This window comes from Electrophorus electricus, chromosome 19, assembly GCF_013358815.1.
Source record: "Electrophorus electricus isolate fEleEle1 chromosome 19, fEleEle1.pri, whole genome shotgun sequence".
NCBI lineage: Eukaryota > Metazoa > Chordata > Actinopteri > Gymnotiformes > Gymnotidae > Electrophorus > Electrophorus electricus.
In genome coordinates, this window is record NC_049553.1 from 5,443,404 (window position 1) to 5,469,393 (window position 25,990).

At 39.9% G+C, this 25,990-nt stretch overlaps 1 protein-coding gene across 4 annotated transcripts; it reads right to left on the reverse strand.

Annotated features, from left to right (window-relative positions):
* Positions 1–250: 250 nt before the first annotated feature.
* On the reverse strand, positions 251–22,964 carry frem1a (Fras1 related extracellular matrix 1a). Of its 4 annotated transcripts, XM_027015053.2 has the most exons (38): positions 22,728–22,964; positions 14,371–14,487; positions 14,028–14,286; positions 12,663–12,757; positions 12,215–12,528; positions 11,742–11,938; positions 11,280–11,603; positions 10,980–11,088; positions 10,747–10,878; positions 10,291–10,635; positions 10,041–10,183; positions 9,665–9,861; positions 9,421–9,511; positions 9,169–9,336; positions 8,755–8,963; positions 8,504–8,597; positions 8,162–8,414; positions 7,687–7,890; positions 6,570–6,755; positions 6,103–6,299; positions 5,689–5,911; positions 5,257–5,401; positions 4,904–5,045; positions 4,497–4,692; positions 4,122–4,386; positions 3,427–3,844; positions 3,122–3,323; positions 2,861–3,005; positions 2,653–2,782; positions 2,357–2,429; positions 2,069–2,218; positions 1,748–1,953; positions 1,567–1,614; positions 1,293–1,463; positions 995–1,126; positions 725–840; positions 557–642; positions 251–463 (listed from the first exon to the last, which is right to left on the reverse strand). In XM_027015053.2, exons 3-38 carry the CDS (start codon positions 14,268–14,270, stop codon positions 261–263), a joined length of 6,552 nt encoding a protein of 2,183 aa, XP_026870854.2. In that variant the 5' UTR covers positions 14,271–14,286; positions 14,371–14,487; positions 22,728–22,964; the 3' UTR covers positions 251–260. The 4 variants fall into 4 exon arrangements, with proteins under 4 accessions (XP_026870854.2, XP_035375699.1, XP_035375700.1 ...); XM_035519806.1 differs by lacking the exons at positions 251–463; positions 557–642; positions 725–840; ... (5 more) ...; positions 2,357–2,429; positions 2,861–3,005 and having other exon boundaries at positions 2,659–2,782; positions 3,114–3,323; XM_035519807.1 differs by lacking the exons at positions 251–463; positions 557–642; positions 725–840; ... (13 more) ...; positions 5,257–5,401; positions 5,689–5,911 and having other exon boundaries at positions 6,250–6,283.
* Between the last annotated feature and the right edge of the window lie 3,026 nt (positions 22,965–25,990).

A 25,990-nucleotide genomic window follows, 5' to 3' on the forward strand; every position in this document is an offset into this window, starting at 1 on the left:
GGGCCACTACTCTATAGTTTTATGAATCACATAACATCTCTGACACGTGCCATGGTGAGAATTTAGGTTTTAAATTGAAGTTAAAATACTTAGGCCATCATGTCTCATATTAGGCTTCATTGTGTATCTTTAAGCTGCTCGGAACATCTTGGTTTGGTTGCAGTTTCATCATATACCATGTACAGTATGACGTTAGACGGACTCAGACTGGGACGTTAGCAGCCTTGGTAGAGGATTTAAATGATTTGGTAGTTGTTCGCTCATGTTTTTAAATAGCATACATAATGATGTCCCCTTCCCATCTTGCAGTCTCGTATTTGCCATTTTGTCTTCCTCCAGACCAGCGCACACTTCTTGTTGCCCTTCCTCCTGGGTTGGGGAGGACTCCGCCTCCAGTTGGTGTAAGTGACTGGTTCTCCATCCACCCACTCCCAATGGCCTTTGTTCTCCCGGTCATTCAAACCTGCAGCAAAAGTGGTACAAGTATCTGTTAGGATCTAGTTTAGCATTAGCATCTTCAGAGTTCGCACTAATAAGGAGGAGGAGAAGGGTGTACCAATCCAGAAGGGCTTCCTCTCACTGAAGTCCCAGAGCCAGTCCATATCTGCCTTGGACAGGACACTAACGAGACTGCCTTGGAAGCTGGGTCAAACATTTAAGCGACAACATAAGGCATAGCGGGGAACGCAGCTGATGGCAGCGTGTAATGGCGGGCAGGTCCTACCTCTCTCGGCATGCTCGAGCCGCAGCGTTCCACGTGGCCTTGTGCTGATTGCTCAGCAGATAGCAGTGGTGGTTACGGTACGTCCATCCCTGTGGACACTTCTGTGCATTGACTGCCTGGATGAGCACAGAGAAGACACTATTCATTTTGGGACAATTCGTTTCGCAACTTGTATTGTTTCTCATAAAAGCAGCACAGTGTTGACTGCTAACAGTCGTTGAGATCAAGTAACAGCAGGTGTTGCAACCCAGTGAGACTCGTGTTGAGTACCTCATCAGTCACCACCCAAGGTTTCCAGGAAACCCCATTGCAATGGAAGAGCTGCAATAAGCTCTCATTATAGTGGAGCAAACCAATCACCTCTGGAGTACAGAGTTTAGACACAGGTCTGGAAGAAGTGTTCTAGAGAGAAAAATGGATATTACGATATATAAATTGAATATATTGGGACAAACCTGCAGACAGATTTCTGTTTAACAATTTATAGTAAATAGTTATTATATTTAGCTGTTTATATTACATTTAAAGTAAAATTCTGTAAGCTCCACAGGTAACATTTAACTACTACCTGAGCAACAGATCCCCTTCGTATATTTGCAGGCAATACTGGAATCTGCCTCATGCGTTTGGCTGGTATTGAACGCTGCTGCCCTCTGCTGGTCACTTGCACTTGTGCCTTCCTCCCGGTCTGAGAGGTCACACTGTCATCTTCCACAGTCAATGACATGATCCCATGATACTGCAATACAAAGTGGTCCTTTACAGTCCTTTACAGCATACAGAAACTGGTTGCTGATTGCAATTATGTCTGTAGGTTGTCTGTAAAACAGGGATCAGCTTACAGTGTAAACAACCTCAGATCCACTTTGAACAGCCGAAGAGGGTCGAACCTGTGGGTAAAAAAAACTATTAACCAAATAATATATGTCCTGTGACAACAATGCCCCAGATGTATAGAAATCTGGTAAAATATGTTAATTTAATAACTGATCACATTTTATTGAATATGACAACATAACTTACATTCTTGCCATTGCCATTGGTTCTTAGCCTTTTCTGAGAGACTGGAGGAATAACTTGAGGCAAATTGTCACCTCGAGCAAAGACATGTCCCTGAGTGATGGGTAAAGTCTCCACCTGGATGGAGCCATGTTTGGGGTAAGGCCCTAACTGGATCTCCTTACCCTGAAGAGTCGTCCCTCCTGGGGTGAGTTTCTCACCACACTGCCCTGTAGAGGTAGTCAAAACCCATAGAAACTACAAATATTACACATTATATTATAATTTAATGGCACTATGTAGCAAAACCTCTCTGCGTGGATGCTGTGTGTACAACAGGCTGACCGTTCCTGATGTCCACTATTGTGACCATGGCTTTGGTATTTCCTCCAAGTACTGCACCTACAGGGGATTCCAGGGTCACCTCAAATATCTCCTCTGCCTCCTCCAGAGAATCCTGCACCAGTTCCATCCTCCACAGCCGACTGGCCATGCCTAGAGAAACAGAGACATGGGGTGAACCTAGAGCCCAGCCTATAAACATACATCACACAGACTTCATCTTTAGGGCAAAATGACCACAATCAAAGACTAAAAATAAAAATACAATTTGTCAAAGGTAATGTACAGTACCAGGGTCAAACTGAATCAAAGCTGAGGGGGCAGGTATGTAGTCCTTCCCAACAGCTGCTGTCAGTCCGTTTACCTGATGATTGAAGACAATGCAGCAATTAAACTGTGAAACAGACTGTGCATTTTAGGCACCAAACTTAATTGAAACTGCCATGTTTACAGAAAACCACCTGGGGGCTAATGTCTAAAACAAAATTTACTCAAGTGAGAATCCAAATTAGAATTCAAAAAAACTTAATTTCCACAACCTCTTCATTTCAGGTATGAAATGAAAACAGATGCCTACTTGTTTTTACCTTGACAGTTACATATGTTGAATCCTGAGTATTGCCCTTCCTCTGAATTGTAAGTGAGAGTGCTCCTTGGTCTTCACACACATGGTGCTCTGTCTCAGTCAGCTCCACTCTGGCCCAACTGAACTCTAATCTACAGAAATAGCACATTTCCCAAGCCTTTAGTGCGAGCTAATGCTATATTAATGACCTTTTCATTAATAGCACTTACTTGTGAGATGGTCCAGTGTTACCAATCAGGTCAGAGACTGCAAATTCTAGGCTATCTGTCAAAACCTCTAGAGCAGTGTTAATTACATAGAGTATATTCTTCCTGTTCAGATCCCTCTGAGTGAACCGTTGATGCACAAACTCACCTACAGACAAAAGAAGAAGCCTGACATTCTCACAGTCAAACAGTTGAGTTTTCCTGTCGGTCGTATCGGGTCATATCATGTGTAAAGGGGCTAAAGAAATATTTAAACCTTTATACCATTGGTGGAATTCTCCAAATAGCCAAAGTGAGGAACTCTAAGTATGTGAAAGGTCAGGTCCTCATCTGGAGAGTTTGCGTCCTGGGCCTTCAGCTCTCTGGATGAGATGTAGATTCCATAACGTCCATCTTTAAGAAGCTTCACCTTCCACAGAGTCTTTAGCACTACCACACTAGGAGAAGAACTGTCTAATGCTTCAATCTGAAAACACACACAGATCCACACAGTATGTATGGTCATTTATTCATTCATTTATGTTCAGTGTTTATCAATGGTCAACAAATTTCAATACTTAACCCCACACCTGTATGGTGAAAAAGACTGGTTCTGTCAGCACCTTCCCTTCCACCAGGAATCCTCGCTCAGCGCCATCAGCAGCAGTGAACAGAAAACGGTCGATCTGAGACGCTCCACCAAAGTGCCTGTAGGCAACATCCAGATCCCGTAGGTTCTTCTGTGTGAAGTTACTCCCCGCAGCTAAGGGAGCACCTTTCACAGTAAGCTGACCATACTGTGGTGGCTGCACCAGTCTGAAGATCAGGGAATGGGGCGGAGTGTCCGGGTCATACAGGTACAGGTTATCAGATGTGACAGTAATGGTGGAACCCTGGGGAACCCTTAGGCCAGCTTTCTGGATCAGCTTAGGGAGAACCCTGTCTGTCATCTCCACCAGAATCTCCAGAGTACCGTTACAGGTGGATTTTCCATTACTGACGACAAACCTAGATTTTTGAAAAGACATTTCAATTTTGTACAGAGGATGCAAGCACATGTTATGCAAATTAATATATTAGTAAAGAACATAACTTAAAACATACAAAGAACTACAAACTGTAAGGCTTGGAATTATTTTGCATATCATGTACAGTTGAAGGTATAAGAAGGTGTATCAGACATTAGACACTCCGTCATTAATTTAACCCAAGGAGATGGACCACATGCACAGAATCACATATAGTGACACAAGCAAGGCCAAGGACTCAGCCATGGTCTCCTTACTGCAGCGTCTCTCTAGGTGAAGTTGCTCTGTTGTCATGGACGTAGCACACTAGATTAGCTGCTACATCCAGCTGGCTGAAAGAGTGAATGGGAATGCCAGTGTGCCTGATGTACTCCACATGACCATGCACCGGAGATACAGTGATGACATAGAGCAACTCTTCCGGCATGTCTGTGCCATCTGCAGCCAGCAAGACGTCTGTGGTGATCACCACACGCTCTCCACGGCTAGCTTTCAGTGGCTTTATGAGCAGTGATATGTCTCCTGAAGAAAAGTTACGAAATGCATCAAAAAGCTTGATATGAAACTGACATATGTGCTTCATATATCAAAAAGCACAATTTCATGTTAACATCAAAAATGCTCATGAACACCTTTCTCAAGCTCCTTTAGTGAGATATGGAAGTATTGTTCAGGGGAGCGATTTTTTCCATCTTGCAGATGGAAGACGAAGGAATCTTGCGTGTAAAGTCCAGGTTGGGCTGTGTGCACGTAGCGCAGCAGGTTCATTTCCAGAGCCTCCTGGGAACAGTTCATACCTGCTGACATGGCCACCCAGTCCAGGCCTACCTGAGAGGACACCGCAGAGGTTTGTATGACTCTGTGACTACTTGACATTCTCTCACATTTCAGGTTATGCACCATCATACCAGGTAATCAGCAGCTACTGTTTGAAACTTTGAAGGCTTGTGAAATATGTTATTATAACAGATGACTATAAAACAACCACTGGGGTCTTTGGAGTCTACTTTGGCATCCTATCCATCTCTCACACACTGACCTTAATCTGAAGCAGGCCGTGAGTGGGACAACTGTCAAACACGTAGATGATGCCAGTGGGCGGAGTGTCGTTGTCATGAGCACTCAGCACAGCACTGGATATGAGCCTGGCCTCGCCTCCTTCTACCTGAACCCCAGTGTTCCTGCACCACAGACACAACAGTAGATTTCATTACAGCTCACTTTCACCTGCTTCACCTGAGTCACCGCTGATGGCACCATCAATAAAGGTGTCCTAGCATCATAAGATGCCATCGTACTGTTTTATGGGCCAGTAAAATTGTGCTTTGTTGATGCCTGGATATGCAAATTAGATGAGCCTGATGTCAGAGTTGGCGTGGACATATCGAATACCGAATAACATGTGGCTCTTCGTCATTCACAGGCAGAACAGTGACCGACATGCGTCTCTGGAGCTGGTGCTTCCCATCAGAGAGCTGGATGATGAAGCCATCCTGCTCACTCTCAGAGTCATCATGCATGTATATCAGAGTCATACCTGAGGATAGAGTTACCAAGACCCTGCTTTAGTCTGCACAGATTTAAGTTCTAAATAATAAAAAATAGAATGGTTAACTGGGAATATAAGAATGTTTTATGGATTATATGTCATTTGCATGTCTCAAGTAAAATTACAGTTGACGGAATTCGGACATCATATACATGTGATGTCATTATTGAGGTAAACAGTGAATGCAGAAGTGTACTCTATAAAATATGTCAATTGTAATATAGGTCTAAAACAAATGTACTATAAATGTGAAATGTGAAAACACGACTCGGTACCATTTCTGAGATCATCCATGGTGAAGTCTTGCACATGGACCCCCTTCCCATGCTTTTGGAGGGATCTTTTGTAATGGGCCACGTCGTTCACCTGAAAACTGCCCATGATGGCACCGTGTTGGGGCTTCTGGATGATGCTGAAGGTTAAACGATCTCTGGGAATGTCTAGATCCACTGCATTAATAATAGATGGATCCATCTCCTTCGTGTCTCCCTCACGGACCTATAAAACACACAACCGTGTTCAACAGAAAGACACTTACACCTTTTCTGGAAAAGGACTTTCATATATACTGTATGGCATGTTGCTTCCTTAATTTAACACCTTAAAATTTCTTTCCATATAAATTTTTCTTGGAGCCAAGAAGAGGTACAACCATTTATTTCACCTGACTCCAGCACTCTTTGACTCACAGTAATGTTCCTGGTTAGGAAATCAGGAGTTTCATCATTAGACGGATTGATGATTATATAGAAGGGGATTGCAGAAGATTGGTGTTTGCCATCAGACACACACAACATAAACTGGTCAGCAGTTGGCTCAACCCTTTGGTGTCTGGATTGCACGTAGTTTATGTGTCCATTCATTACATCCCTGTAATAGAAAGAAGCTGAAATGCAGAACACGTGAAAGCCAACAGAGTTAGCAAATACAGCACATCTTTATCTCAATTTGTTTTATTTGACTTAAACTTCATACATTTTAATCACATAATTATCATAATTGGCAGTGCTTCTTAGAAAATAACATTATCTCTAAATCTATGCAACATATATAGTTATGTTATGATAGTTATGTAACTATAGTTTAGGTGAAATACAGTTCTGTGTAGTCATTGGCTGAGAATTTGTTTTGATAGTTCAAAGGTCAGAAGACTGACCAATACTGATGCCCATGTTGCTCTTCTCGAAGCCTGGACTGGGCAGGACGTTCTCAATATAGCCAAACTGTGGTGGAGAGACCAAAATAAGATGCAGCTCCTCCAGAGGAGAGTCTAGGTCAGAGGCTCCTAAATGGGTAACAGTGATAGCTGCAGCACTCCCCTCCTCCACACCAAGGACCTCACCTGTGGAGAGAGGATGAATTCTTCAGGAATAAGGCTGCTACTATGCTGACCAATCAGGAGCAGCCAATATATTTTAAAAAAACATAATAATAATAATAATAATAATAATAATAATAATAATAATTTAGATTTAATCAGAATAATCAAAATCATTTTTATTTGGAAACAATAACTTTACTGCAAAATGGCTTGACCATTCTTCTTCTAATGATAGAAACATATTTGGTAGTGTGAACCTCACTAATGAACCTACTGCAGTGGATTATCAGACTTCTTTGCTGGGTTAGAAAACTTATCACTTATCCTAATCCTGAAAGGATCATTCAATCTGGTGTTATGCCAGTGATCACTCTCTTTATATATATATATATATATATATATATATATATATACACACACTTTACATCAGCATTTCTCTTCTATCTGTGGTTCAATTTAGCTCCTATTGTATGTAATGGCTCAATCTCCCTTAGAAAAATCTATATGTGAGTTACATGTTAGTAGTAGTGCTGGTTCAGATGGTTTAGAAGCTAAATTTGTTAAACTTGCTGCTCACAGGACCAATTTGAAAATGAGAATCTACTGTACATCTCAAGAGGATATCCTTCAATTTAAATTCATGTAAAATATGACAATCATATAATTACATAATTTTGGCTACCTCATGTTTGCTAGAATCATCTTGGATCCAGTTCTCTCTTATTAGATTAATACATTTATTTAGTATGTTTAGTAGCTTTTTACGTATTAGGATATTATTTGATATTAAATGTACAGTATGTTTTACTGTATATAAGTACAGTTTGGCACTTGTAGTTTGTCTTAAAGCCCCTCCAAGCTTGAAATGAAAGTAATTAAATTTCCCCCAAAATAAGAATTGATGAAATAATTGAAACAATTACTTGTTTCAACCAAAGCAAATTAAGGTTACCAATAACAATAGATGGTTGTTGGTTGTTCACAGGATAAACAGTAACATTGAGGTCGTAGACTGGTAGGGAGTCGTGTAGGCGAGGTGGTGGTTTGTTAAACACAGGAGTTCTCTCATAACAGCAAGCAGACACTGGATGTGTCTGTCCATCAGAGACCACAAGTGTGATGGTGTCATGACGAGGGAACAATCCAATCTCCTGCCCTTAGGAATGTAATTTATGTCAGTGTGTTAAAGCATCGTTTAAATACTGTAGTTGACGATAGCATAAAGCCATGGCAAATCTATAGGTATGCATATATATATAGAAAACAGTCCAATCATTTTGTAGAACTGAAATAGGTGCAAATCTGCCTGAGGTGAGTATAACATAGCTGTTGCTACTTAGTGTAATATTAATAAAAACAAAGAAAGTAGGAGCAAAAAGTAGTAAACAAGTAAAAACAGAAGTAGTCAAATGTAGCAGCTTTAGTACCTGTGTGTTTGTAAGTGATGATCATAGCTTTTAGGTCCTCTTGAATGAACCTGTCCACCACAATACCATTCTTTAGAACAACACCATGATATGGCTGACGGGCAATCAGATAGGTGAGGCTGTTGTCATCGCTGTCAACATCTGTTGCAGAGATATACTCTACAGTGATCACAACTTCCTGTCCCTCTGCACACTCCAGAACAGGTTTCAAGTCTGGCACCAGCAATGGTACCTCATCATTGATTAGTGTTACCTGTCATTGAATGCACAAGTCTTAGTCAGACACAGTTTTAGAAGAAGCTATGCATCAACACACATTTTGAACTTTGGAGTTTCTCTTACCTTGATATGCAGAACAAAGTCAACTGAATTCACCCCATCTGAGGCTATGCATTCAATGTCATCTTGCTCAGTCTCTGAACCATCATGATGGTATCTGTGAAGAAGTATGCATCAGTCATACTGCAGAAATGTTAAGAAGTCTATGTTATATGTTATGTTATAGCTCTTTATAGAATTTGTGAGCAAAGTAGGAAAAATCCTTTCCTAATTTTACTAATGAAAATGGTACATAAAACGCTACCATATCTGACCTAACTTTTAAGTTTCTCAGGTCCCTAATGGTGAACGTCTGGCCCTGACTCAAGGGGGCACCATCCAGATACACGTCCCCGTGCTGAGGATGTCTCTTCAGCTGCATGTGCAGAGAGTCCTCCGGAGAGTCCACATCCGTCAGGCGCAAGTGGTCGACACTCACCCAGCTCTCAGCCCCTTCCTCTACTGTCAGTGGACTCGCGTGCACCTGATGCAACGATACATCGCTCAGAGCCACACTTGGCAATAATCAAAATGCACTGTTAGTATTAGCTGTGTGTGCATTAACTGCAAATGAGAGCAGTTGTCAGTAACAATCATGGCTATCTGTTAGCTAAAGGGCGTGCTTCACATTTAAATCCATGGGGGGGGGGGGGGGAGGGGGTTGTGCTGAACAAGTGGTTCCAGGTCACCTCAGGGGATTGGTTGTCTACAGGCAGCACAGTAATGTTGAAACAGACTCCAGTGGTGATGTGACCCTGCTGGTTCGTCACAGACAGGACAAACTGGATGTGTTGTGGGTAAGGCCCAACGTCATGGATAGGTGGCATGTAGGCTACCTTCATGTAGTTGACAGCATGCTAAAGAATGAGAAGCATGCTATTAGAGGTCATGTTCACCTTTAATTACCTTTTGGGACAAAGCACAGGCACGAATCATTTTACCTGTGTGAAAAGTCTGAGCACTGGGGCACTGGGGTCCTTGGTAAATTTTGGGATGCTGTCAACCAGAAACAACCTCCCTGCATCAGGTCCTCTGATAAATAAAAGAATGCAAGCACATTTCTAAAATCAAACAATATGGTAACTATCAAAAGAATGCAAAAAAAATATATCATATAAATACATGTTACTTAAAGTTCTTTTAAATGTTGCATTAAATGTTTGACATAGTCAAAATTGCACTTACCCATAGTTGTTACTGTAGAATGGTGGGGTGGTGACAGTGTAGGTGAGCTCACAGTCTGGTGATTCCAAATCAGTAAAGTGCAGCTGCTGCTTGGTCAGATATACTACATCTGTCTCTTTAACAATCAGATGCCGTGTGGCTGCTGGGCCTTCTTTAGGTGGCTGATCTGGCACAGGCTGGATTTGAATCACAATTATCTGGGAATGTTGAGAAATAATAACACATTAAGTGTTAGAAATAATAACACAAGTGTCTATTAAAATCAAACAAGTCAGTAGTTATTGTGATAACCCTTTTTACATAATAGAGTGGGTTTACAAGGGCTAAAAATATGAAACTCACTATCATCAGTGCAGGATGTGTCAGTATTTTATACCTGAGGGTCTGAGAGATTGGGTGGGTCATGAAAATCAGACAACACCACCTCAAACGAGTCGTCAAATACTTCATTACCAAAATGCCTATAGTAGATGATGGAATGGAATAGATCCTTTTGGAGAAAGCGCATTACAGGATAACCTACAAAGCACACATGAAAGTTCCAGGACATGAGACAGCAGAAGCAAATGTAAGGTATAAGCTAAACCAGTGTTCCTAAAAAAGAGGGTGAGCTAAACCCTGTTCACCTGTAATTCCTGGCCCTGCCATCTTCATGATCTCCCCTGCTTGAGGTGGCCTAGTGATGTTAAACAAGATGTAGTCATCACTGGAATCCATATCTGAAGCTTGAAGTATAGACCCACGAAGGAGAGCCCTTTGCCCCTCAGATAACTCCAGGACCATGTTGGTGATGAGGAAAGGAGGACTGTCATCCTTGGGTAGAATATTGATGGGGAATTTGTGCCTGGTCTGGTGGCGGCCATCGGTGATCCGGAAGGTCACAAAGTCCTTGGTGGTATCACTGTCATCATGGTGATAGTGCACCACCCCAGCCTTGATGTCATTTGCAGTGAAAATGAACCCTTTCCCACCTAAAATCAGGCCAGGTAAAACTGAGTTACTAAAGCACTATTTAAAAGTGAATATGAATATCTTTTTTTCATCTGTTACTTTTGGTGGAGAAGTAAACAATCATCCCCCACCTCGGACAGTCAGCCTGCCATGTTGTAAGCCTTCCACAGTGATGATTCTCACAGCCTGCAGATTATCATTATCTACAATCTGCAGCTGGTCCCACGTTATGGGACGAGACTGGCCTTCCAAGAGACTGAGACCTATTTACATAACAGCATAATCAGTATATATATGTAAATTATTTCAATAATATTGTACTGCTGTAGTTAAAATGTAAAGGAAGACAGAAGAGAATACTCACCCATGTTCCATGACACTCTTGGTGCATTTGTGTCTGCTGTTCTGACTGACACATGTACCGTTACAGGCTGGCTTTTCTCAAAGTAGAAATCATGGACCTCAAACTCCACCTAGTGAAGTAAATGATAAAGAATCAGTTATAGACAACCAATAACTACATTACATTCTACATCCAAACTATTTACATAATAACACTACATAATTTCATTCCAAATTATACAGGCAAATAATCAACGTGTCAGGTTTAAAATCCTGGGGCTGATGTCAGAACTACAAAACTTGCCTAGCAGGTATGAGATACCTCATAGTTTCTGCGTTGTGTCTCACTGGAATTGGGGGGCTGAAAGCTGATGAGCATGTCATTGAGGTCCAGCCAGGTGAAGGAGGAGATGGGCTTCGTGTGGTCAGACAGATGAGTGATGAAGCCCTGACTAGGTGGACTGGTGATATTGAACACCAGCCTGTTCTTAGGCGTCTCATCATCTTCTGCGTCCAGAGTGGCTGTGGAGAATGGAGTCAGAATAAACTGATCCACCTCAAGGATAAACCTGGACATGAAGGCAGGCTTGGGGGGCTGGTTAGGCATTGCTCCTTTAACTGTCACAGGAATCCAGGCTTCCTCTGACTGGGCACAGAAGATGTTTGCACACTGTGTAATCTCACAAATATTGTCATTGGATGAGTGCATTATGAGACAAAGCCAAGAACAGGTGAACACTCAGTTATTATTAACGAACACCTTAAATACCGTATGAAACTTTACCTGGGTTATTCTCCTGCTCCTGGTGTCTGTAAGGTCCAGTCTGATAGCAATGTAATCAATGTCAGGTGATGGAGGATCAATATGTTGGTAGCGAATGCCCATCATTAAGAATTCATCACAGGGCACTTTCGTAATCTTTACCAGTTTCAGTCCTTTTAAACAATCTTCGCTCTTGCAGTTGGCTCTGGCCTTATTATCTAAAGGGAAATGTGTAAAAAAAAATAATAATAATTTGAAAAAAATTCAATGTGGACAAAAAGGGTTTACTAAGAATATAAAACAATTAAATACAACACTACTGATCTATGTTGATCAAATTGGTACATAAATATGTACCGATTACATATGACCAATTACAGAAGTAACAATAACTTCTAACAGTGAATATCCATAGAAAAACTGATTTCTATATTGAAAAATAAAATGTGCATATGAGAGAATTGTTTACTAGTTAATATTGGAAAATGTTATACCCAAATGCTGTCGAATAGATACAAAGCTATCTGGTTCATCTCCTCGTGGCCCTTCTATCTTCTCGGGTTCCCCAGTGACCAGCTGACCGTGTCCAGGTAGATGTGACTCTGACGTGATCAACCTGACCGTACACTCTATGTTGGTTTGATGCTCATAGTGGAAGGACACTACATTACCATCCAGCACATTGGAAAAGCCATAGAACTCTGGAACTTGCAGTGTCTCTGGTCCCAGCTTTATAATATTGCAGTCAGGTTCCATAATCTCAACATGGAGTGAAAACAGTTCACTATAGGTCTCTGTCTCTGTGAATCTAAAATTCAAAAATATGATAACAATTAAATGTCCATGTGGACAAAGAACACTTTATTTATTTGTCCTAAGATACTTGTAAAATTGCTGGGCCATAAATGCTTCTTCTCTGACATAAAAAAAAAATGTAAATACTTGTACAGTCGTAGCTTGATAATATCCTTTTTTAAAATGGGACAGCCATTGTGAGTGTATTTCACCTCATCAATCAAATAGTGGCAGTCAAAAACCTGGAAAAAAGAACAGTAGTTAAGCAATGCAGAGGAGATTTTACTGACTGGGCAGGAGTAACAAACACCACAAGATATTTGTTAAATCTGCAGATGTCTTATAAAGACACATGAAAGAGCAATAACAACACCTTAAATAACTGACAGATTGTGTTTCTATACCACATACCCAAAGTAGTTTTGAAAGCCACATAAAAGAAAAATACACAAATGCTGCCACAGAAACAGAACTTTTTAATATTCTGCACATAATTATTTCAATGGGCCAAGACACATAACATGAAGGACTTCGTTCCTGTGGTCACTTTGTTGAATAATTATAAAAACATAACCCACAGGCTATAATGTTAAGAGAGCTGAAACAAACAAAATACAATGGACCTCCATAATAGCAAATAAATCTTGTAAGTAAATAACCGATAATTGACTTCATAGTTGCCTACAAATGTGACTTCGAAAGCAATAACCAGGCAATGGCATGCAAAGCATCGACAGCCACTTTCTACAAGAAGATTATTCAGAATCCAAAAGCACAATACAAAAATCAGTGTTATTATTATTATTCATTTTCTTCAGTGTTAAGATGGAGTCATTATGTGTCAGTTGTCACTGATATAAATCACTGTTAATGTATCAAATATCAAAATATGTATCACTTTACAAGTAAGCATGTTTCCATCACCACATTCTCATTTGGGTTCACTGTGCATGGCTGAAGGTACGTCTAATTAGAAGGCTGTCCTTTTGAATGACAATTCAATGAGAGCAGAATGGACTACAAAAAGACCATGATGAACAAGGCAGAATGAACTACAAAAAGACCCCCAAAGTTTTTTAGCAGAGTTCTTGTGCAGCTGTTCTTTGTACAGGGTCATAATTATTACTCTCCAAAACAGGTGGTTTGTCTAATTGTGTGTGCAATGACCTCAGTCTATGCAAATATCGGACAGAATGCACCAAAACACCATTCATGTTTTTACATACAACACTGCATATGTCAAAGATTTTATTTATATCTATATTTATATCTATTTCAAAGAAGTAGGCTACACTGATGCTACTCTTCAAGTGAAGTCTGATGGACAGTCAATTGACTTGTGTCAGAGGTTAAGAGGCAGAAGATGAAGCCTACAAGCCTTAGAGGGGAATTAACATGACTTCACCTAAAGCAAAATTGAAAATGATAATTAGATGGACAGGATTTTCTTTACAGACTTTCTGAGCATAAATCAATATTTTCTGGGATAGAAATGAAGAGGAGGGGATATACCTGCGGGGAAAGTGTGCCAACACGTTGTGTAATAGGCTCATTCAGAATTACTTCCAGCTTGCACGTGTCTTTATCCATAGGTATATGGAACTGCAGATCTCCCTCTTGCAGAAAGACCGACTGGCCCCTCTTTACCCGTAGGCCACGGTTGCTTTTCACCAGGGAACCCCAAGTCCAATGCAAAAGTCCCAGCAAAAGGAAACACCGAAATAGCCACACACAGGTCCTTCCTTGAAGAGCCATTCTGAGCTTGTAAGTCCTGCATAGATTGCTTGGTTTGAAGGATTTCATTTTGGTGGTTATATTGCTCTGTTTTTTGAACTTTCAAATATGAAATCCTCACCTTAAGAGATATTGTCTTGCTTACGTTATGATAGGAGTTTATCAGATTCACAGTGGATGCTCTGTGTCCATCTTCTCTCAAGGTATTTAGACATCGTATCAAATGCTCAGAGGAGATCTGCAAAAGATTAGCCAATTTTAAAAATTCATACATACTATATATTTTTGTGTTGTTCTTGCTTAGTTTACATTAACATGTTAGTAATAGCTTTGCTAGCACATTCACATAAAGAAAAGGAAAGCAGACAACTCTCTGTGTGTGTGGACTATAATATCGAAACCAATCAAAAAGCAAAGAATATAGTCTCCTTTACACGTGTAGATTGTTTCACAAAGTGCTTAGTACTGTTTATCTAAAATGTAAAACACCCATGAAAGAAATCCATACTAAATACATATGGGTAATGGCTCCAGCACTAAACTAAACTATGCAGGACATAGAAGTACTCCACTGCGTAGCTAGCCACTAGACGCCTTAAAGATGAAAGAATAATGACATGGCCCCCTTCCTCACCTGACCTAAACCCTAAAGAGAACTTGTGGGTCCTTCTTAAATGGGAGATTTACAGTGAAGGAAAACAGTACAGCTCTCTGAACAGTGTCCGGGAGGCTGTGGTTGCTTCTGCACAAAAAAGTTAAATCAACAGATTACGAAACTGACAGACTCAATGAATGGAATTGAAAAGAAGGGTGGCCATATTAGCCACTGATTTTTTTTTTTAAATGTCAGAAATGTTTATTTGTAAATTGAGTTCTTTGTTTATTATTTTCACATTAATTTATGAAAATACACAAGTGAGATGGGAAAAGTTCCCTTTTTCATTTAGCTGCATAATAATTCTGCACACTAATATTTGTGCAATAATTATGGACACATATTCAGAACCTCACTTTTACTTTCCTAAATATTCAGGGTTGGGGTTTCTAAAAATTTTGGATTTACCAAGAGCACTGTAGTTGTTCAATAATAAAATGAATCCTCATAAATACAACTTGCCTAATAATTGTGCGCACAGTGTAGTCTTGGCTAAAATTACTGAAATGCACAAAGAAGGGCAACAGGTACTCTAAAATGTCTCAGCCTTGCAGACATACTTCAATGACATCTCTGACATGTTTACTGAGAAAGAGCCAAAAACACTGCCCAGTCCCACCAAGGTGAGATGTCAACTTGAAATATGACCTCTGACCTCAAACAGGCCTCAGATCCTAGGTTTAGTGAGAGAGCTGTCTCACCCATCAGCATCAACAACATGACTAAATGGGGATAATGTCTCCCATCATAGTTAATTGACAAAGCCTGAAGGACAAGACAAATTGCCTTCACCTTGCTGTGGCATGCCCAGAGACTGTACTGCTATTAATTTTTTTCAGTAAGCCATTCTTGTCTTTTACAATTTACAGTACATTGTGTTAATTGTTTATGTACAAACATAATCCATGTACAAAGTTTTCAGAAAAATGGTATCCAGGAGGAAAACACTTATCAGTTAAACTTCAATACTTTTATGCTGGCCTATAAGCAATGACAGTAGAAGCTTAAAATGAAGCTGAAAATTTCCCAATTTCATTATCTAAATCAGTTTCTTGTCAGCAAACAACAATATTCCCAAATATTTGGTTTTTATTATCAAAAAAGGAGGAAGGCAGAAAAACAATCCAGGGATATATATACACACAGTAAATCTCAATGATCTAGTGCACATTGGATATATACACAGTAAATCTCACTGATCTAATGAATGACAGATCAGTCATTCAGGAACTCATCCCCCAACCCTTGACTTTTGCATGTTGACCCACTACACTTCTTCGGTTTCTCATTTAGTTTCCTCTGTGTGTACTTCTCTTCTCTCCTCATTCGTTAGCTTATTCCTTACTCTGTCTTATATATTTATGAGGCTCGTGAAAGGAAGTCATTTGGCCCATTTTTCTTCTGTTAGATCAGTCTTTAGGACCAGTGTTGTTTTTAAAGTAGTAGTATTGGAGAGCAGGTGAGTTACAGCGAGGCTTTAAGAGCACTGGGAAGGTGCAGTAAACAGTAAAAACAGAGCATTACATTTTCCATTTTAGCACAAAATTCCATTCACATCCTTTAGTGCCTAAAATTCATACAGAATTACTACCCTCATAATGTTTTAAAATGACAAACCCATAAAAACCCAAGACAGGCAAAATAGATGAAGTATTTTCAACAGAGATAATGTGGTCAAAGCAAGGAATATTTTCAATTATAACTAACAAACAAAATTGTGTTAGTGTTATATCTTGCAGTAGAGACATCAGGATCTGTCAACAGGAAATCTAGACAATGTCACTCTTTAGGTCACCTTCTGTAGCTCCATTGATGAACTATTGATCAGATAGTGAAGGAGTGGTTGCATGAGCCTGATGAGTAAGTAAAGTGAGTAATGAGTAAGTGCGAAATATGTCATGCACAGTTCATATATAATTTTACAGTGTAGAAATTTACCATATATAGGTGGAAATTGACATCTCTCAAAACCTTATTAAAATTTCATGGTTCATCTGCAAACACTTTAATTACCATTACATTTTGCTTGGTATACTAAAATGTTTGCATAAGCGTGTCAAAAGACATGCCATGGCTAACAGGAATGTGCATCTTGATTTCCGTTCCTGACTGAACGAGCATCATTGTACATCTGTAAAAAAATAAAGAACAATAAACAGGCTACACTTCTATAGGATACTTCTGACATACTGAATCCACAGAAGAGGTGTGCAGTTAGACTGCACTTGACACTGTCAAGGCGGTGGAGTATATCTTTAATTACAATACATAAGTGGGTTGGTGGTTGGAATGCTACAAGCACAACGCTGAAGGCCTATATGTCAAAACGTTTGTGTTTTATCTGAGTCTAATAAATGCACTGCATATTATACAAGTGCTCTTCAACTGCTCTCACATCCGTAAAGAACCCTTTAAGACCTCAGTCATACACTTTGTCTGATCAGAAACACACTGAGAAACACGTGCTCAAACTGTTCTCCCAGTGGCAAACTGTTGTTTTACTCTCAGAGTCTTTCCATTGGAATTACATCATACTTTTTTTTTTTTTTAATCATCAATACCAGGTTGGTCACACACATGGTACACACTGAAGGGCTCCTAAGGAAGTAACTACTGTACCAGACCTGCTTAAGTCATCTGTAATTTTAAGACAGCCTTGAGTCATTGTATTTTATGTATATGTAATAGTATTAGTATTATATAAATAAAATAATTAGATTAATATATTATTGTTATAAATAATCAATCATTCTTGTTTGAAATTCTGGGGACTTTTTTCTTCTGACTTAAAAAAAAAAAAAAAAGACATTTTCCTCCCTTTCTTGAAAAATGACACTGGGTGTATTTCAGTAATGACCCAAGAAATGACTTTCATGTCCATTTCTTCCCTCTTATCCATGCCAGAACCTAATTACTCCTGGCGGACAAAAGCATGCCTGGATGACAAAACTACTATAACGACTGATATATCCAGGACTCAGTCCAAGAGAAGCAGAATATTCCGTTGGGACCATCAGGTTTGACTCATTCATCGCCCTGATTGAAGACATGAGAGGAATATCGTATAGAATAAAATACCAGAAATGTGTTCTGGCCCAAGAAAGTTGACCCACACTCCTCAGATAAATCTTTTAAAGATACAGGACCCGTTGTCCAGAAGCTGACACTGATGAGGACTGTGGCATCATTGTATCTTGGACTTTTTTGTTCTTCAAAAACTGAAAGTGTGAAGGAGGTACAGTCGTAGCAAAGGTTTTGAGACTAGCGCAAATATTGGTTTTCACAAAGTTTGCTGCTTCAGTTTTTATGGTGGCAATTTGCATTAACTCTAGATTGTGAAGTGATCAGATGAATTGCAATTAACTGCAAAGTCATTCCTTGCCATGAAAATTTAATTAATCACAAAAATTACTGCATTTGAGCCACTTCATTTCAGCCCTGCCGCAAAATGGCCTGCTAACATAATTTCAATGATCTTCTCGTTAGCTCAAGAGGAAATGTTAACAAGGACAAGGCAGCAGATATCACTGTCATGGTGATTACAAGAGCAGACTGGTTGCTTTAAAAGGGTGGTTGTGCTTGGTTTTCTTCTTCCTCCAAGGTAACCATGCATTGCTGTCATACGTGCAGTCATCATTGCATTGCATCAAAAGGGCTTCACAGGCAAGGACATTGCTGCTTGTAAGATAGAACCAAAATCAACCATTTCTCGAATCATCAAGAACTTCAAGGTGAGAGGTTCAATTGCAATGAAGAAGGCTTCAGGGCACCCAAGAAAGTCAAGCAAGTGCCAGGACTGTCTCCTAAAGAGGATGCAGCTACAGGATCAGGTTACCACCAGTGCAAAGTTTCCTCAGGAATGGCAGAAGGAATCTGTGTCAGTGAATCTGCACGCAATGATGCGAACGCTTTTGGAGGATGGCTTGGTGTCAAGAAGGGCAGCAAAGAAGCCACTTCTCTCCAAGAAAACCATCAAGGACAGACTGACATTGTGCAGGAAGTACTGGACAGCAGACTGCAGAGGACTGGGATAAAGTTATTTTCTCTGATGAAGCCCCCTTCAGACATCTGGACAAATGATTGTCTGAAAAAGAAGAGGTGAGCATTACCATGAGTCCTGTGTCATTCCAACAGTGAGGCATCCTGAAACCATACATGTGTGGGGTTGCTTTTCATCCAAGGGAGTGGGTTTGCTTAAAATTCTGCCTAAGAACACTGCCATGAATAAAGAATGGTATCAAAAAGTAACTTCTTCCAAAAGTAACTTCTTCCAACGATCCAGGAGCAATTTGGTGATGAACAATGCTTTTTCCAGCATGACTGAGCACCATGTCACAAGGCAAAAGTGATAAACAAGTGACTTGGTGAACAAAACATTGAAATTTTAGGACCATGGACAGGAAACTTCCCAGATCTCAATCACATTGAGAACCTGTGGTCAATCCTCAAAAAGAGGGTGGACAAACACACAAACTGTGCTCAACTCCAAGCACTGATTAGGCAAGAACAGGTTGCCATCCTTATGAAGTGCTTACACCATATAAACATCTGACAAAAGGATCTAAAAACTTAGGCAGTAAACTTTATGAAAACCAAAATTTGTGTCAGTCTTAAAACTTTTGGCGACGATTGTAGTTTTTCAGTCAGAGCATGTCACTGGTAGAGACAGACAACTTCTGCAGTGCCCCTTTCCTTAGGCTGAACAGCAGCTCCCTTCTGTGTATCAGGGAGAAACTTAATTTCCCTGCTGGTTTTCAAATTCAGCTAGAGTTTCTCATTAACATTGCAGTCACGCTATGTATACTACATAAGGAGCACAATAAGGCACTCTCTTTGAAACCTCCTTAAACTTCTCAGTGAGGAATTTAATTAAAGCTTGAGTTGGGAAACTTTGTTCTTTCTGAGGACATAAATATGCATAGCCTTCTGGTATACATGCATAGCATTCATGTATTCAAAGGGTATTGTACAAACTCAATTTGCAATTCAAGAAGAGCAGAAGATTTGATTTATATATAGAGGTACCTTTCCCTTATTGCCAGCCAAACACTTTCTTCAGACCTTGTGTAAATTGAGCCCCCACAACTCTGCACGCCTAGGATGTCTCTAGCATGGAGGAGATTAAGTGTGAGCTTCATGGATGACTCTTCAAAAAAAAAAAAAAAGGGCCAAATTCCTTACTGTGCTTGAGGCAGATTAGAACTGGGACCTTTTCCCATCCACATGGTCCTCTCTGACAACATGCTCTTTATCCTAAATTAATCCAGGGGCTCTCTGTAGAATAAGTACCACTTCATGAGTCTAGGATTACTCCACTCTGCCCAGTGCCCTCTGGGATTAGTTGTTCCATCCCCCATAAAGTGATATTTGTTTGGGAAAATGCTCTAAATTGCCTATAGCTTTGAGAATTTGTCCTTTTTATGCATATGGACATTGCTAGAGGCATTATGTGTTAAAGTGCATATTTTATCTGGTTAGCTACTGTTCAGTGCTGTGCTTCTTGGAGAGAGCATGTTCTGATCATATCAGCTCTAACATTTATGCAGATATTACATTGGGGTTCATCAGATTCATCTTTTCAGCCCCAAATAGTCCATCTACCTCATAACCTACTAGATGCCAAATATAAAATCAATAACTGGTAATTGAATAAAAAGCCATGTTATTCCCCAAAAAAAAAAAGACATGCCATTATGTTCAAATAATATGATGACTAAAATGTGCTTCTATTTGTCAGATTCGCTTTCAGGAGCCCTACTGTGAAGTACAGTGGGTGCTCAATACTTTGTCTCTTCCTACTGCACTCCCTATGCTTCAGCTAATAATACAACATGATCTCATAGTTCCCAAACCACAAACCTTGTTCTTCTGGGCAAGATCCAACATGCTGGAAAGATCTTGTCTATGATTATACCATTCACCTCGTTTAAAGGTGTTCACTGCAAGGTTTGAAGCAAGTTCAGTATTGAAAGGAATCTGTGTGAGCTCAGGTAAATACACAATAGTAATGAGGTCTGCTTAGGGGAGATTTCCTGTAAACCCATTCTCAGAGGGAAAAAATGTAAAGCACAGTCAACAGAAAAAAACTAAGTACAGAGCCTTTGAATGGATATAAGGACCACTGAGGATAGTAGGTGCATAGACAACAACTGGGTCTGACTATCCAGTGTAAAATCTGCATAATTTCTACTCCCCCCCACCCCCCTTTTTTCCAAAATTCAAATCACATTAGGCATAATTATTATTACAGCATTACACATCATACAACATTAAATATACATTGTATTCAAAAAATGATAATGGGAAAAATTGTATAAGACAACATTTTATCCCATTTTCAAAGCCTGTACATCCTAATTAGACATATTTAAAATAAATATGAAATACTTCTATTTCACACTAATGGAAAAGCGTAGCTCTAACTGCATTAATAGGGAACCCTACACAACACAGAATGGGATAAAATGCTTTGCACTTCAAGAAAGACAAATATACATGTGGTTTTACATGCACAGTGGGCCTAATTAGGGACTGAGATTGAGAGGTTCCGACAAAGGAAACCCCAAGGCAGGCTGGGTGGGTGGCCTGTACCCTCTGCACTCTCTCTGAACTGTCACATCTTAGCCTCAGATTCCATTCAAGCATGTGGGGGCAGAGAGGAACAAGATATATTACCTGATCTCTCCAAAATATTCATCATGTGTTGTAAGCAACATCTGAGAATTACAGAGATATACATGGCTGACATATTGCAGCTGCACAAAAACACTAAAAGCTAAGTTCCCCACTCAAGAGCAATTCACACTATAACCTCCAGAAGAAGCAATTTTGGGTAAAATAGTGGGGGAAAAAATCTTTAGTGTTCCTCTCTTGGCAAGTGTTCCCTCTCTCAGCAGCTGGGAATGAGTGGAGACTATGGCTGGAGTCTTCAGAAAACACTGCCTTTTCTTCACAGCGAAGAACCCTGCTTCTCATCTCACTAATGATAGACTCCCAGGCAGCTAACTGTTTCCAAAGCAAAGATGAGTAAGGCATGCAGGGGGTGGGGGGGTGAGGGGGAGGCTAAAGCTGCTCCTCCTCTTTCTAAACATCACTGGACCCCATTTGGCAGCATACCAGCATGCCCTTCTGTGTGCAGGAGAGCTGAGGACTTCCAGGAGCAAAGGAGTAAATGCAGATATCAGTTGGGTAACTGTGACTCCAAGCACAAAGAAAGCTAAATGGAGGCTGTACACTTGTCCAATAAGTAAGACCTGACACAGAAGGGCACCCCTACATAGAGCACTGGGTCTTACACTTGACTTTGAACAAAAATGAATAATGGATTAACTGGTCTAGTTAGACATTAAATGTGTTAGGTTGTGATATGACACTGAGCAGAATATGAGGTAGGGACCCAAATATAACTAAAGATGAATGAAAATGCCTAGGTGACAAAGGAACACGTAGAAAGCAACACACTGGTAACATTCTTTGCACTAAAATACAATTGCAGAAAAAGTGCCATACAAACAATATTTAATGGTAAATGATTTTTCCACAGCATCTTTAGTGGTGAAGCATAATATATTACCTTTAAACATCTCTTAAGTTCTAGTATATTACATTTTTTGGCTGAACCTTTGCTTGACAGCTGTGTTGGCAGATGAGGTTCTTGATGTGGTCTAAATCACACCTCCCCCAATATATGAATTTCAATTATATCATTAAACTACTGCAATTACCACACACATTGTCATGTGCTAACACACACACACACACACACACACACACACACACACACACACACACAGAGAGACAAAAACACAATACCTTGTTCTTACCTGAAACACACTGGGCAGGAGCTTTACTCAGAAATGCCAGCTCTCTGTTCATTCTCCGAGAGCACTGGGCTCTTTGGGAATGGTGCTCGTCTTTCCACAGTAACTGCCTAATTGAAGAAGTGGCTCCACCAGCCCCGATGGCAGTCCACACCCCTGCACACAGGCCAGGGGAGGGAAGCAGCCTGTAGGAGTTGGGGAGGGAGGCGGAAGTGATGTCCCGCTCCACAGACTCCAGAGGGAGGGGGACATCAGCGTACACAGTTTCCCAACAAAGGTGAAAAGAAATGCAGACGCAAACAGAACGGAGGGATACAAACACAAAATAAGATCAAAGAGAAGGTAGAATGCTTTTACTGTCACAAGCTGTGACATCTCCTGTAGCATTAGATAATTAAAGACTGTGGACTAAGTGCACTGTTTCTCATCATAGTAAACAAGTAATCTCGACAAGAAGTGTGTGTGTGTTTTTTTTTAAACATTCTTGTTTTCACACTCAGTGCCGTTTGAGTTGCTTTTCTGGTATCCTTACTGGTTGTATTCTGTCCAGTCCTTGAGAACTGACCTGTAGTGATGCAATCTGAGAGGAGATGAAGAATACTCCCTTTTTAAAACAAAAAAGTTTGTTTGTAAATCGAATGATTAATGGCCATATCTTATAACCATGTTGCTGACACCAGTTTCCTGTGCCAGGTGACCTCTGACTTGATCATTTTGAGTTAATAACTCATGTCTAATCTAGAAGATTGTTATGCTAACAGTTCACTTTGTTTTGTTAGTGGCAGAATTAACAAAAAAACAAAAAACAAACCTTATGTGGAGAGTAAAACACTACTATTCTCGATAACCAACTAATATTTCTGCACTAGTTAATGTCCTGTAAAAGCACGCCATAGACTTAAACACTCACTATTAGATGAGAAGCCACTGAAGCAACTGTAGGAAGAAGAAAAATGAACAGCTGTTCCACTGCCATATATGTATTTGGCTATCTAGAGGAAATCTGTATAGAATATAGTAAACACAGCTGCCTCCAAACTAAAAGCAATTAGCTGAAAAGAAGAACCCTGCCCCCACCCTACAAGCCTAGATCCAGTCTAGCCCTCCCCACCAACAGGGAATGAGTTCACACAAATATACAAGCTATTATCTGCAGCATTCTCTCCCTGGGGCCTGTTAGCACATGACAATGTTTTAAGAAGTAAGTGGATCCGGGTTCACCCTCCCCACGCTGATAAACCACAGGTTCCTAGTATTGATTTTCATAATCAACAGGAATCATCAGAAAGAATGAATCTGATTACTAAACCGAAGTGAATGCAAGCATTTCCCACAAATGACGCTCACGCTATGTAGAACACATGTCCTCCAAGCACTTCTACACCGTGTTTTCCATTCAGATGTTTGGTCAAAGTGGATTTTAAGCAACACCATTCTATTCTGTAGGTGGAATTCTCATTTAGCCTGTTTTAAGTGGATTTTCATGACAGTGTTGTTTCCAATGCTGAGGCATAACATTAATCCTTGGCTGTTCATACAAAAATGTTCTTAAATGCTTGAAAGACGCTTTGGCAAAGAGCCTCAAATACCAAACAAAACACTCCTTTGAAGTAAAAACAGCAGACATTATGGATCTATTGTGGTTTATTACAAGCTATATTTTTGCTTTTTAATTTAGTATTTCAATGCAACATAAATAATTTACAAAATCATTGCTGACCTAAAAGCCCCCATAAACCAGTACAGTAATGGCTGGGATATAGCTTACATATCTTCACGGTTTATGATTATTCATTCCCCCTACATATTGTATTTGGAGAAAATCAGTCATACTGGAATACCACCTCCCTAAAAGCTGAAATGTGAGTGTTTGATCCCACAAGAACACTTTACTCTTCAGTTTCACTTGAAACAGGTGGAAACCATTTTCTTTATAACTATGCTGCTAAAAGGTGAGGTTTCTTCCCTTAGGCTTCTGTTTGGATAAGAGAGGATTAATGAATCAATGCTCTTGCTCCTCACAGCTTTAAGGGAGGCTGGCTAGTCCAACAAAGCCATACTCATCAGAGAAGGGAATAGAGCAGAACAACAATCTTTATTCACTGCAATGCTCTAACGAGAGCTGTACCTGAACTGGCAAAAGTCACCACACAAATTACAATTTCAGTTCTTTGTCTGCAACTTAAGGGAATTACAGGTCTTGGTAGCTACTTAAAAAAAAAAAAAAAAAAAAAAAAAGTTTCAACATTTTATCTAAGAGTTATATTTATTTATTGTGCAGTAATTACTTTCTCTCCTAGTTTGTACATCACATAGAAACACTCTGCAACTATTAAACATCTTTCTTTAAGCTACATTTCACAGCTATACAACTAAAGCCATGTACAATACTGGCATTGTAGTGGCATGGTAATGGGTTTTGTGATGGTATCAGGTACCAATGTGCTGGAGTCTTGTCATGGTCGCTCTGAGACTGAGTGGTCTGCCAAACAAATATCCAGCCAACAGCAGCACTAGGAGCAGGAAAAATGAGCAAGCCAAATTGTGCTCAGTATTAGGCTTAGGTACATAGTGATCCAACATCTATATGGTGCTATAAATAAATAAATATTTTGTGAACATTCTGGAGGTAGTATGCCACAGTAGCAACACACTGGTAACATTTTCAAGTATTCAGGTCTGGCTGCACATGGAAGTCCATACAAGTTTTGACTGAGTTTTTAACTCAGTATTTCCCCCCCCTACTGGTAACTTTTATTCCAGTCCAAAAGTCTCTAGTGACAACACAACAAATCATTTTAGTAAAAGCATCAAATTAATTGATATATAGACCCATTTAAACTATGTTTCATATGTAAGCTGTATACATACATGTCATTCCACATGTTAATGAAATTGTCACTAGCAAATTTAATCTCCTCAGACCCATTTGAGACCCTTTATTAAGAGTGCTAGGAAGTCAACCTTCACATATGGAATGTTCCAAAAAGACCGACTCAGTCACAAGCATGATCGCCTGTGACAGTAACAGCACCTCCCCTCTGCAACAGATTACTACAACACCAGAATGAATTCACCAGAGGGATGAGAAAAGCATCAACTGCAAAACAGGAGGGTCACAGAGCAAACCATATGGGGGGGTGGCGAATAAATAAATTATATATATATATATATATATATATATATATATAAACCATGAGTAAGCATATGCATTCTTAAGGAGACTATAAATTAATTCCTTTTTTCTCTCAAACAAACTGAACTAG

What these genes read in the sequence shown, in the direction of transcription:
- frem1a (XM_027015053.2), bottom strand. Translation starts at nt 14,270, where the DNA reads ATGGCTCTTCAAGGAAGGACCTGTGTGTGGCTATTTCGGTGTTTCCTT. An exon ending in TTGGCACACTTTCCCCGCAG is followed by an intron (nt 12,758 to 14,027) that starts GTATATCCCCTC and finishes TCTTTTTTCCAG; the next exon opens with GTTTTTGACTGCCACTATTT. An exon ending in GAAGGGGATCTGTTGCTCAG is followed by an intron (nt 1,127 to 1,292) that starts GTAGTAGTTAAA and finishes TTTTCTCTCTAG; the next exon opens with AACACTTCTTCCAGACCTGT.